General features: G+C 44.2%; 1 protein-coding gene across 8 annotated transcripts in view; it reads right to left on the bottom strand.

The window, feature by feature from the left end:
* Window positions 1-6,677: 6,677 nt before the first annotated feature.
* Window positions 6,678-13,807, bottom strand: part of GPR19 (G protein-coupled receptor 19) — a 29,908-nt gene continuing 22,778 nt past the window's right edge. For all 8 annotated transcript variants that reach the window (XM_037514320.2, XM_037514321.2, XM_037514323.2 and 5 more), the window contains one exon: window positions 6,678-8,227. In XM_037514320.2, the coding sequence (XP_037370217.1) occupies window positions 6,958-8,205 (1,248 nt within the window). In that variant the 5' untranslated portion in view covers window positions 8,206-8,227 and the 3' untranslated portion in view covers window positions 6,678-6,957. The remainder of the gene's footprint in view (window positions 8,228-13,807) is intronic.

The raw sequence follows: 13,807 nt of genomic DNA, 5'->3' as shown, positions 1-13,807 counted from the left end.
TAATAGAGGAGGAACTGTAATTCCATTTTAAAAACCAGAAGCTGATTCGAGAATAATACACTGAGTTAAATAAATAGCAGACTCTGAACCGCTACACAGAAGTTGACTCCAGAGCCCTGGAAAGCAGCCATCATACTATTATTTGTGATTAAGGGAAACTCTGCAGTCTGAATGTACCACTGGCAGTTTGTACCTAACTTTTCCTAATTTTTAAAGAGTCATTCAAGTACAGTGCATCTGCCTGGGGAGTCAGATAGTCCAGATGAGTCTAAACAGAGTATAAACCTCTCCTGCTCAGCTCCTATGCAGGTGTTTGCTTCCACACCACTCTTCACATTTACTTTGTTGTTACTGTGGTCTTTTTTTTAACCATTTTATTTATTTATTTTTAAATTTATTTTATATAATTCTTAACATCATTTTTCATTTTTGTACAACGTATGTGTAGGGTAAGGAAAAATGTCAGGCTTTTCTGCCCTCCCGCCATCAGGATAGATGATGGATCCTTGCGGTCCTGAATGCATGCCTGATGGCGGGCACCTGGAGTAGGGTGTGGGCTTGGGTAGATGGGATTCACTTGGGCTGAGGCTGGGTTTTTAAGGGCAGCATCACGGGGATGCCAGCAGAAGCCGAAACAGAAGCCGAGAAGCAGCAGAAGGAACAGAAGAGCAGAGAAGCAGAGAGAACACCAGAGAGCCCAGATAGAGTGAGGATTTGCTGGGGGCTGGGAGGACTGCCAGCCTCCTGGCCCCCCAGCATCCCTGCCTGCCATATGCCTGGTGAACCCTGACAAAAGCATTTTCATTTTGGTTAATTTCCCCATACAATTCCCACCCTCCCTTATTTTGACCCCAATCCCTCCTCTCCTCCCCCGCCCCAACCCCCGTAGTGTGTCTCTGGTTTATAGTTGCTTGTTAGTTTTGATTTTTTCTTTATTATGATTAGTCTTTTTCCTGGTCCCCTATTTAGGTTTTCTAAATTCCTGCTATGCGTGAGACCATTCGGTATTTTTCTTTTTCTTTCTGTCTTATTTTGCTGAGTATGATCCCTTCCAACTCCATTCATGTTGCTGCAAATTGCATGAGTTTATCTTTTGATAGCTGAGTAATATTCCATTGTGTATATGCACCACATCTTCTTGATCCAGTCATCTATTTGGGGGCATTTGGGTTGTTTTCATAGCTAAGCTATTGTAAATAGTGCTGCTATAAACATAGGGGTGCAGGTGCCCTTTTGAATTAATCTTTCTGTGTCCTTTATTGTAGTCTTATCTAGCACCTTCTGGCTTGAACTAGCAGAACGCAGTCTCCTGAGACTGTTCTTTTGATGATATAGTGGGGAAACAGAATAGAGAGGATTCATTTGCAATTGCCCTAAAGGAGTTTTAATCTCCTGTATCTAACTATTGTGAGCAAACAGCTGGAACTGGTTTATTGAGGCCCCCGCTGAAAACCAGATTATGTTCTCAAGCCTGCAGACCTGCATCCTAATCCTGAAACCAAATACACGTGCACCACACCACCCAGCACTTACTTCCTGTAGCGCTAAGATCACACATTCTTCAAATTATAGGTGAATTGTATAACCCTAGTTGTATAATTCAATTAGGATTGGTGGACAGTGTTAGAGCAATAGTTTAAAACAGGCTTCTTCTAAGAAACATGAGGGCTTTTGAAAGGAAGTGCTCCACTGAGCAAAAAGTTGAGAATGGCCCAATGACACAGGCTTAAAATAAATAGAACTGCCTACTTAGCAGGAGCATAAGCATAAGGACATTTAGGGGCACTCTAGGTTACAGTGCTATGAAAAAGCCCACGAATTTTCAGTCAAATAATAAAAAGAGCAGCAAAGGGAGACAGGCTTGCGTGTGAGTGTGGTATGCCCTACTGCCAGTTTGGTGGTCTGATGGGGCTTTTGGGAAAATGATACCATTTGTAAAATACGTTTAAAATAATATTTTGACTGGCTTTTTCACGTCTGTAAAGGGTATTAATTATTTTGGAATTTCCCCCAGCGTTAGATGCTTTGTGTTTTGCACACACTGATTGATTAATCTACAGCTGCTTCTGGGTGCACTTTTCGCCGGCTCGTTGCTATGAGACCGGATCTCGCGGAACTCGCCCATGTGACGGGCATCTCGAGCAGGCGGGGGCTCTGCCGGCTGGCCACAGTGCCACCTAGTGGTCATTCTTCAAAAATGATTAGACACTGTCAGGCCGCTTCCACAGCGCGCCAAGGTTGTCTCTGTTCGGATGAATTAGGTTAATAAAACAGTGGGGAATTGTTTATTATCTCCAAATTCTTCTGTGCCCAGTGAGGAAGGTTTTTCCTCCAATAAATGAATCATGCCACAGCAAGCAGAGTGGCAAAGCTAAAGGAATGTTCGCCTGCTTAGCAGAAGGCAAGCTTAATATACCCTAATTTGACCTCTAGTTCCTCTTCTGAACAATGAGGGACTTGGGCTAAGACTTTCAAGGTTCCTTCTGCTCTAAAAGTCTCTGATTCTTTGCTTCTTTTACCTGTGCTTCCTAGGAACAGACCCTCCATAAGCTTAAACCTGATCCTAGTCAAGAAGCTCCAACAGGTTTTGGTTATATTAATTCAACGTGAGTTTGAATATTCCAAAGGGTACAGGCTCATGTAGAAGTTCTGGGCATATGTTGTGGCAAGCCCAGCCCCCCACGAATCTTTATTATTTCTCTGGGATCTCTCTGGCATTTTCTCATGGTCTCACCTCTTCTGTAGTCACTCTGGTAAGCTGTCCACCTGTAGCCGTCTTCCATGTCTGAGTGACACTGCCCTTAAGGGCCTGGCCTCTATGCTCAGGTGTGCCCACTTACACACGCCCACACCCATGCTCCAGGTGTCTACCATCAGGTGCGCGGGCCCCACGCCCAGCTCCCAAGCTCCTTCTGCATCAACATGCTCGAGGCTGCAGCTGATAGCCAGAGGCTAGTGGCACAAAAAGCCTGATTAATTCACTTACTGTACAGCATACAATGTACATCAATTTGGCTATAGATAATAACACCCTATTCCAGACCTGACATTTGCTGAAAGTGGACTTTAGCATTCTCACCACACTCAAAAAATGGCAACAGAGAGGTGATAGGTGTGTCAGTTAACTTGGTTGTGTTAATCATTTCACAACATGTATGTAAATCAGATGATCATGTGGACCCTCAAAGTGAGTTTGAGCAGTGCCAGCAAGGCAAGGAGGGCTGTGCCCACGAGGAGAGGCAAAATAGCCAATGTTGTCTGGCATTTGTCTTACTCCCCACACGACCTGGGCAAAACTTCCCAAGCACAAGGCTGACCCAGGGAATCAGCTGGGCGCCTCCTGAGAGAGCTGGGATGCAGGCTCATGGGAAACCTATCTGAGCAGGATACTCTGCTTTCAGCAGCTGGTTTTTGGAACCGATCCGTTTAATGAAGATTAGAAGAATGGGAGAAATGTGAGTTCCTCCTCAAAGGACATATCCTTGTTCCATCCTCTAGTGATTTCATGGAATCTGGAGTCAGGTAGAATTGCCTCTACTTTGAACCCTCCTCCCCATTGTCACCTTTTTGGGACACTTCTGTGGAGGCCAAATGAATCGGATTCATAGCACAACTGACAGGACACAGGAATAAGATCTTATACTAATAGCCCACCTTCCTGTGAACATTCTGGTTCTTGTCAAGTTAAATGTCAGTAGTTACAGTGAATGCTGTTCTTTTTTTTTTTTAAGATTTATTTATACAAGATCTGGGGTACAGGTCAGAGGCACGGGAGGGTGAGAGGATTCACCAGAGACAGAGTGGGGAACAGAACAGGCAGACTAACGAAATACCCTGCTGAGGGGAGCAGCGGGCGAGACAGGAGAGGTCTGCTCACCATGTGGGTTGCTCCGAGACCAGTGGGGATGGAACCGGCACTGCAGAGGCTACGGACAGCTTCACACACAGCACTCAACCGCCTGTGCCACCAGGGAGGCCCTGAATGTTGTTCTTTTTGCTGTGACTTCTGCAAATAAACCTTCATTGCTTTGGTCATTGTATCTAGTTTCCTCCAATTTCAGGATTGAATGAGTCTACAGGAATCCTGAATATTCAACTAAACTGAACAAAAATACAGTAAATGATTAATGTGTTGATAAAACACCACTTGAACTGTCAGATAATTCACAGGCAATTAGGCTTTGTTGTGCCCCAACTGTGACTTAACACTCTTAATTTGTCATTATTTTGGAGATCATTAAAAAATAACTTCCTTAGGAGTATTTGTATGAGATTGTTTCACTGAATTTCCACCTAAGGGTGGTAAACTCACAGAACGTTCAAGATAGGATGGAGCTTAGTCATCACTTGGTCTCTTTTCTTATAAACTGAGGCCTAAAAATAAGTGTGTGTATAAAATTTAAATTCATTGAACGTATAACTTTTTATAATCTGACTCTAAAATAATATTCCACTTAAAAGGGAAAAAATTATACTACTACAGGGGTCCCTTCTATTTTTTAAACAAGTTGAGTCACAAAATTCAAGGGCTAAGTGAAAAATATCTGGCTCATTTTGTCATTTTCAAGGGCCATTTGTTGCTGGGCTAAGAATGGGAAGAGGAGAAGGAAAGGAGAAAGAAAATTATTAGATACTATTTTTATCTTCTGAGTCTGCTGATTGAAGGAAACATCTCAACCTGAAAACATCAGTTCTGTAGATGTTTTATAGATGAAATGTCTTATTGTGGTTGTTCCTTGCCCCACGTATCGAACCCAATCTCTCTCGTTTCCTGTGTCTGTGAGGTCGGAACATACAGGTTTCTTTCTGTATCGAGAAAATCAGGACTGCAAGTCCAGGAACCCATCTCTCCACGGCCAAGGAAAAGGTGAGGGCCAGCTCAGTGAGCTCCATCTAGGCCCTCCTTTTAAGAACGGCCAGATTCTCTTACACCTTGGACTTCCTCCAAGGCAGCAGCCAGGAGGTCCACTGAGGCCCGGCTCAAGGAAAGACAACAGACTTAGGGTGTGAACAGCAACTGGGTGATATTCCAAATTGGGCCACTCACCTAACTTTGACTCCAGCTTCCTCATCTATAAAACAGAGATGTTAGCAACTACATTACAGAATTGTTGAGAGGATAAAATGAGATAATGCAGGTAAAATTGCCAAACAACTGCAGCCACTCTGCAACACTTGTTAACTAGGGTGTGAGAATGCATAACTATTATCTGTAAGCTCTCTATTGTTTAAGTAAAAATTTTTTTTCAATGTGCTAGTCCTATATTTGAAATAATGGAGAATTGGGAACTGAATCACAAAGAGGAGTTTGACTTTGGCCAGGATAAATGATGTGACCTGGGAGAGATGAGGTGGAGCAGGCTCTAGCTGGAGAAATGGTCTCATATCTGAGTCTCTAGAAGAAAAAAGATGTTCCTGGCCCTCACTATCTGGGTGTACAGGGAAAGGGCAGCCAGAGTCCCTGTCTAAATTGCAGAGCACGGAGAAATGTCATCTGTCTTTTCTCCCAGTGGTATTTTCTGGGCTTGCCTAGCAAAGGCACCTGCTTATTTGCTTGGATATAACTCAGAGAAGAGAAGTGTCCTCAACACAGCCTGGATGGGACACAGATATAAGGAAAACATCACATTGACTTGAAAAATCAATCAAGATATTGTCAGTTTCAAGGGAGTTGAAATAGGAAAAGTGAGAAAGAGAAGATAGGTAGGTAGGTGAGTAGACAGATGGAGATAAGAGAGAGAGCAAGAAGAAAAAAGCAACTATAAGAATTCTTGTCCTGATTAAAATTCTTGCCCAGCAAGTTCTAGTATAGTCCAACAAATGGAGTTCTGTTCATAGCAGATCCGGGCTGGAATTCCAGAGGGCTACTTAGAAGAAGGTAATATAAAATTGTATGTATTATTAGCCCTTGCTAAATGTTGCTTAGTAGAAGAAATTCAAGCCTCTGAAATGTGTGACACAGGGGATTTCATTTGGAACATAAGGCCATAGTCATAAAATTTCAGCATGTGGGGGTGAATGAAAGAAACAAGAAAACTAAGTTGAGGGGCCTCCTTGCTGGCCCAGCAGTTTAGTCTCAGCGTTGTCAAGCTGTTGCCAGCCACTGTGGCATAAATTCGATCCCCAGCCAGGGAGCTGACCCACATGGCACAGCAGACTTCTCCTGTCTCACCCACAGCTCCCCTCAGCAGAGTATTTCAGTAGATCCACCTGTTCTGCTCCCCACTCTGTCTCTGGTGAATCCTCTGACACCCCCCACCCCCACACCTCTGGCCTGTACCCCAGGTCTTGTATGCATAAATAAATCTTTTCAAAGAAAGAAAAGTAAGTTGAATCATTAGCAGGAGAATAAAAGATTCTTCTATTAAGAAGAATCATTAATAGGGCCTCCCCTGGTGGTGCAGCGGTTAAACGCTGGGCTGCTCGGTGCCCGCAGCCTCTGCAGCGCCAGTTCAATCCCCAGCCACCGGCGAGGGTCCCACATGGCATGGCAGACCTCTCCTATCTCGCCTGCTGCTCCCCTCAGCAGTGTATTTCTTCAGTCTACCTGTTCTGCTCCCCACTCTGGATCTGGTGAATTCTCTCACCCTCCCGTGCTTCTGACTGTACCCAGTGCTTGTATAAATAAATAAATCTTAAAAAAAAAAGAATCATTAATAGTTGAATCATTAATAGAAGACTGTATGTATGGTTTATGCTTCAAGTAAGATCAGAAAGTCCCTTTTTCACACATGTAACTAATAGAGTAAAAGGACCTGCTCAAGGTCAAGGTTTCCCCTAAAACAAAAAGCAACACAAACAAAACCCATAAAAACTATAATCAGTAACTAAATGCACTTTACAAAATAAAACATTTCCCTCAAAAAAATAGAAAAATACATATAGATAGCTTCTGTTTTCATAGTTAAAGCTTTTTAATCTCTGGCACATAACATTAACTGAAAGAATTCCCAGGAATTAGACGAAAGTATTTGGTGGATTCGAGTTAATGGGCCAAGCAAGCTTTTTTTCCTTGGCTTCTCTGTCAAATGAATCATAGATGGAGTCTTTGGTTATACTCTTGGCCATGGGAGGGATTTCTGAGATGCCAACATAGTTTTTTTTGGCCATCCTTGAACTGGTTGTGATCGTATAGGCATTGCTTCGGTAACATTTCATCGAGGACATGCAAAAAGTCTCTTTCATTCCTCTCCTAAAATTCGCATTATAAATTGAATACAGAGTGGGTTTAGAGGCTGAAGAACTAAAGGATATCCATGTGATTGCTGTGAAAACAAGGGAACTTTTCTTATAGTCTCGTTCATGTGGGTGCCACAGCTGAGCGACATGAAAAGGCAGCCAGGAGAGCAAAAACAATAGATTTAAAATGAGGAACATCTTGATCGTTTTCACTTTTGTCCTGGGGACAATGTTCATTGTCCTCCTCACTGTTCGTCCGTCGGTGCCTATTCTCCAGATATACTTTACGACCTTCTGGTAAAATAAGATGATGAGGACAGATGGGATCACAAAGCCCACCATAAAGTGCAGGATGGTGTAGGCGGTCGCTTCCCACGAGGCCGGGAGGAAGTAGTTGCAATGGCGGTCCCAGTTGGAGCCGTAGAAGAAGAACACGGGGGTCACGAAGGCTGCATCGAAGACCCACGAGGCGGCGATCATCTTCTTGGCTTTCTCTCTGGACACCTTGAAGCTCAGAGGATAGACGATGGTGTAGAATCGGTCTATGCAGATGGACAGGAGCACGTAGATCTGCACGCCGGGGGTGAGATACTGGAAATAGCGCACGACCTTGCACATGGCGCTGCCGAGCGTCCACCTGCCGGTGGCGAACTGGAGCAGGACAAAAGGCGTGCTGGCCGCGCTGAGGAGGAGGTCCGCACACGCCATGGAGACCACGAAGTAGTTGGTGGTGGACTGCGTCCTCCGGCTCCTGTGGATGACCAGACAAACCAGAGAGTTGCCAAAGATGGAAAACAACCACAGGGTCCCGAAGAAGATGCTGGCTGCGGCCACCTCCCCGGGTCTCGGTGCGAGCTGCGGGTCTGTCGCGTTGCCCACCCAGCCGCGCTGTGAGGACAGCTCCGTCAGGTCCTGGCTGGGCCCGGGCGTGGCTGCCTCGGGGCAGCTGTGGTTGGGGAGCGGCACTAGAAGGGTGGGAATGACCAAAGGCGGCTGGCTGTCATCCATTCTGTGAGCAAAAACCATATTCACATTTTGCCTTTTAGTTCTGGATAAGAAAAGAAGAAGGAGGCCTCCTGTTAAAACGGTGTTACAGCGTGTGACCCCTAAGGCTAACCATCTGATGGACACGGAGGTGGGTGGGCACTGGTCCATCAGCAGGACTCGAGCCCTGGCGGCGGGTCATGGCTACTATCCTGAGAAAGCTCCGGCCCAGTTTTTCTTTCAGGTCAGGAGCTGTTCTTGCTGATCGTGGCTCTGGATCTCTCCCACCTCCCCTCTCTTGACCCTGAGTCAAGGCGGTAGAACTCACACCAGCCTCCACTCCTAGATATCTCCATGCTCCCTTCACTTATTAGGAATCACAGAGGGTTGGGAAGCTCAAAAGTGGCCACTGAATTGCTGCTGGAATCCTGGGCGAGTATGGGAGATGTTCCTGAATGCCCTAACACTCAATTAAGAGGCTGCAAGAGAGGAAAACTTGGGCAGATGGAAACACACAGATGTCAGCTGTGGAAAGAGCTTACAAGAGTCTGTGACTACAGACTGGTTGGCTACTGGAAAGGATTATGTCCTCGCTGCAGAATGTCCAGTACAGAAGCTTATGGAAGCGCCCAGAGCAATAACACTGCTTCTAACATGAGCCAGAGTAGCTCCTAATTTAATGACATCTGAAACAGCCTCCAAAGATGAGGTGGTTCATGTACCAATCATTTGCAACCAACCCATGACGTGGTTTGAAGCTGTTCAGTTGTTATGGTTTCATAAAATGAAATGCTGGCCAAAGCACATACAAGATGACTTCTAAAAAATATAACCAGATTACTAGAAACTTCTGTCAGTCCCATGATTAAAAACAACCAAATAGAACTATTACTCATTGACTTTTTAACCCTTGGTGTTCCTTAGCTATAAAAGAATAGTCTCAAGGTTAGCTTTTATTTTAACTTTTTTGGCATGCTGTTCTGCAAGAAAATAAACGATACATTTTAATACGTGCAAAGATTGTGTAATTGTGGGCCATTCTATTAGAATTGAGGTGATTTCGGTGGCATTTGGATTATTGAGATTTAATTGGGTCTGAATCTATTAAAGAGGAAGAGAAAGCACAGCTGAATCCATAATAACCCAAGCACCAGGGTGGCTGCCAGCAACAAGCCCTGGCTGAGCGAGTGTCCCTTGTGCTGTGTCCTGTGACAACATCTCGCGCAGAAATGTTTTTGAAATTTTAGAGATAGGATTACAGAGCAGTTCTTAATGACCCATTTTTCTTTGAGGGATTTTTGCACTAAATTGTTGTAGGGAGAGGGGTGTTAATATAGATTGTCTTCACTAAGAGACCACACTCAAGAAAAATCTGGAGCTCAGGACAATGCACTAAATGCCAACTCCATGTTACCTTCAAGAATTTTGGTTCATTTAAGGAGGAAGCCCTGCTAAGTTCACAGAGGGAAATATAATTAGGTGTTTTCACTACCAAGAGACCTCTACGCTTGTCTAACTGATAGATAGTTCATCATGTGAACACCAAACATACTTTTCCATGTAAAAAATCAGATACACAGTCCCAAAACAGGACATAAGATGTAACATCAGCATTGTCCCCACCAAGACTGGGATGCATGACCCTCATGCTTATAAAATGGAGAGCATCTTTTCACCTTCATATGAGCAAAACCTATAGGTCAAAAACTTTTTTACATTTTTTCCCAAATTTTAAAATAAAAGAGCGATTTTTCCAGACAGAAAGCAGAGTTCTAAGCTTTGGGGCAATGCCCATGGCCTAATAAAACCAAGGTTGGTAGCACAGGCACTTTTTAATAGTCAGTTCACATTCTTTAAAACCTGTTACCTTCTGTTTCTCTCTTCCTCTCATGACAAAACTCTATGAGGTAAAACTCAAGTTCACCGTGACCAGTGAGCTTGGAGGCTGTCTTGCAGCCTTTCTCCAGCTACCTCCAAGAGCATGTCTGCCCATTTCTCCAGCCCCTGAGGGCCTAGAGGGGCCTGGGGTTGGGGGTGGTGGTGGTGCTGCACCTCGGTCCCCTGCTGATGGTGTGACTTTCCTGATTGTGCCCCAAATTCCTGCAACTCTGTTCAATCATTCAATAAACCAAGAAACTGCTAGGTGCCAGGGAGACAAAGATGTCAGACCCCTCAATGGGTGAATGTATAAATGAGCAGTCTGCCACACTGTAACTCAATTCTAGAAGGATTTTTGTATTCATTTTTTTTTCCCTAGGACTCTAAAAAACCAAAGTCAAATATAGACAAGGAGCTAAATGGCAGAGAAAAACAGGGACCCAGGTTTCCTTGGGATGGGGGAAGAAAAGGCAAGGTTTCCTAAAGGAGGTGAGGTTGTTGGGGGCTTGGAGGACGAATAGGACTTCTTTGGGAAGAGAAGGGAAGCGAGGTATAAATTCCAAGAGAGAGAGAGCAATATGGGATGAATTTGGGCCTTTTTCCCTTTAGAGACATAGTTTCCTGCAGACCATTCATCCACAGTAGAGTTTCTAAATGCCCTACAATCAAACTGACCTAAATGTCCCCTGCTGGCTCCAATGACCAAATCCCATCTCCCACATCCGGGGCCTGAAATGTAGTCAGACATGGATACCTATTAACCCCTATTAACCCCTCCAGAACGGCTGTGGACTCCTATTACTACAGTGCTGTGTGAGCCCTTCACTGCTGCTTTTTCCAAGTTTCTTTGCCTTAGAGTAATGGTTCTCTAACTTGGCAACATGTTGCACCATACCAGGGAGCTTTCAAAAAATACCAATGCCTGGGTCCTTTCCCCAGGGATTCAGACTTCACTGGTTTGAAGTGCAGCCTGGGCTGTTCCAGAATTCCCCTGTGATCCCAATGTGCAGCCAAGATTAAGAATCACTACTTTAGAATTACTCTATGTTTCTGTCTCCCCCCTCAACTACGGGCTCCTGGGAAGAAAGTGTCCTTTATCCACACTCACAGCTCAGCTTCCACTGAAGATCTTTACATTAATCTTATTAAATATTTACTGAACTGAATCCATAAGGACAGAACTGAAATTCACCATTCTGCCTCTGTGTGGCTCTGCTGAGAGAACTGCATACAGGCTAGAAAAGCACTGTGTATTCTCAGGCAGCAGAAACACTGGTGACCATGGAGATAAGGGAAAGCTTGACTCCCGAGAAAAGCAGCACCCAGGTCAACTGCTGCATGAAACAGAACTCTCATTGAAGGGAGAGTGAAGGTCGTTCAGGTGTCCCCCCAGACAGGCTCCTGCACCCCACTCCCAGAAAAAAAAAAAAGCCTGCCATTTTATAATCTGGAAATATATATTTTCACAGTAGGGCTTTGAAATACAAGAGCAGCTGCATTAGTAATTATGTTTGGGTCATTCATATGCAGTTAGTTTTAGGGGCCAGTAAAGACTTTACTTCTTTTCAGCTCAACCTGTCTCTCCCCAATCAGCTCTGAGACTGACATATACATTGTGTTGATGTAGTGAAGGCCCTTATTTAAATACATCTCTATCTGCGTGCTGCTTGAGAGAGATCACTCGTCAGGCCCTAAGAGAGATTTTCAAATGTAGGTCGGGGAAATGGTAATGGGTTGTCATGGGCAGGAACTAGAGAATGGCTGGAGCACTGGGGTGGTGATGGGAGAGTGGGGAACCGAGGAGGGGAACATGCCTTATAACTTCATACTGGAATATTTTGAATGTTTGTTTCCTCATTTGGTTATGATTTCCTTAAGGACAGACACTGTGTCTTTATCACTACATCCCCAGGGCAGATATTAACAAAGGTTTATTGAATAAAGAAATGGAAAAATATGTTCATTAAAAAGGTCTAATACTGGAAAATGATGCAAAGTGAAACATAATCTATGTTTTCACTGTCATGCTAGTACACTGGTTAATGGTCTTCCCCAAGAATTAATTCCTTGGGAGTTATGTATCTGTGTTTGATTTTGCTATTGCTTTTTGAAAACCATACTTTGGTAGCTAGATGAATTAATCAATGATCAGAAGCTAATGAGAGGCCCACAATGAAGAGCAGAGGGGCATGAATGGCAAACCTCATGGTTCTGCCCAGAGCGATTCCTGGCTAAGCATACTGATGGCTGGGTAGGTTCTAGACTCAAAAAGAACCCTTAAGAATGATGTTTTTCCTTCTTGAAATTAAGAAGATTTGCAGACATTCTCACAGTGTGGGAAGACCACTGTTAAGGACTTATTTCTGAGATTTGTTTAAAAATGTAAAGTCGGGCCTCCCCGGTGGCGCAGCGGTTGAGCACTGGGTTGCGAAGCTGCCCGCGGTCTCTGCGGCGCCAGTTCGATCCCCGGCTGCTCCCCGGCCACCAGAGGAGGGTCCCACATGGCACGTAGACCTCTCCTGCTGCCCGCTGCTCCCCTCAGCAGTGTACTTTGGTCCTTCTGCCTGTTCTGCTCCCTGCTCTGGCTCTGGTGAATTCTCTCACCCTCCCGTGCTTCTGACTGTACCCAGTGCATGTATAAACAAAACAAACAAACAAACAAATAAAACATGCCTCTATTAAAAAAAATAAATAAAAAAATAAAAATGTAAAGTCAAAGTATACAAAATATGTGTAATGTTAAATTTGTACATGATTTTGCTGAAAGAACATTTCTTGTAGAGTGGGAAGTGTCTACTGGAACTAAGCATATCTATGGACTACTAATGAGTAGTAAGATTAGTTACTATGATGACAGTAGTTATAACAGTAATATTACTGAGTTGACACCTTGTGCTTACAATGTGCCCAGTATGGCATATTGCACAGCCCTTCCAGCTAATAGTCTTTGCCCTTTTTCACAAATGAAAAAAATCTCAAGCTCCACTCCACAGTCATGGGAGTATGGGACGAAAAGCAGTCACCCAAGACTGTGCTCTTCACTGCCACTTAGGCTGCCTGCTCAGGGGGCCACAGAGGGCTGGATCTGAGTGCAAAGAGTCAAACTTGCTGTACCACAAAAAGTCTTTTTTGATTTCTCAGTCAAACTCAGGAATATCAAGTCTTCTCTTCACAGCCTCTTGCCTACCCACAGATACATCTGTTCAATGTGCTGGCTCAGAAATATGTGACAGGGAACATTTGGAAAAGAAAAATCATTCCCACTATCCATTGCACAGAGGCTTAACATCAGAAATACAGTAGATGTGTTGATCTGGAGGTACAGCCTTTCTTCAGAATACAGAGTATGCAAGCACTTGAAAATTCAATATGGCAGATGATTAATGGCAGCAGGAGGGTGGAACTCTTGACTTCAGTTTGAATTGAAGGGAGGAAAAGTTGGACCAATGGTATAATCCCAAGTAGGAAATTAATTATCTTTTAAACATTTTATTTGTTTCCATTGAGAAAATCCCTAGTGGTAGTTATGTTCTCGTAAACCTTTCATGATTAGGTAATTGGACTTGCCAATATGTGAAAGGGAGAAATGCTAGGATAGTGGCCGTTGGGAGCCAGACTTGCTGGGCACCCCGGAGCCAGCTGTACACATTTTCTCCCAACTCCAGATTCAGTGACATCGTGTGAGCATCACGATTCAGACGTGGAAGGCATATTCGCCCCAGGGAAGCTGATAAACACCACAGATCAGGGCTCTGTCATGCTGTAG

Source organism: Talpa occidentalis, unplaced genomic scaffold (assembly GCF_014898055.3).
Source record: "Talpa occidentalis isolate TD23 unplaced genomic scaffold, MPIMG_talOcc4v2.1 talOcc4.16, whole genome shotgun sequence".
In the NCBI taxonomy this organism is placed as follows: Eukaryota; Metazoa; Chordata; class Mammalia; order Eulipotyphla; family Talpidae; genus Talpa; species Talpa occidentalis.
The sequence above is the reverse complement of the archived record's forward strand: the minus strand, read 5'-3'. Positions and strand labels throughout refer to the sequence as shown.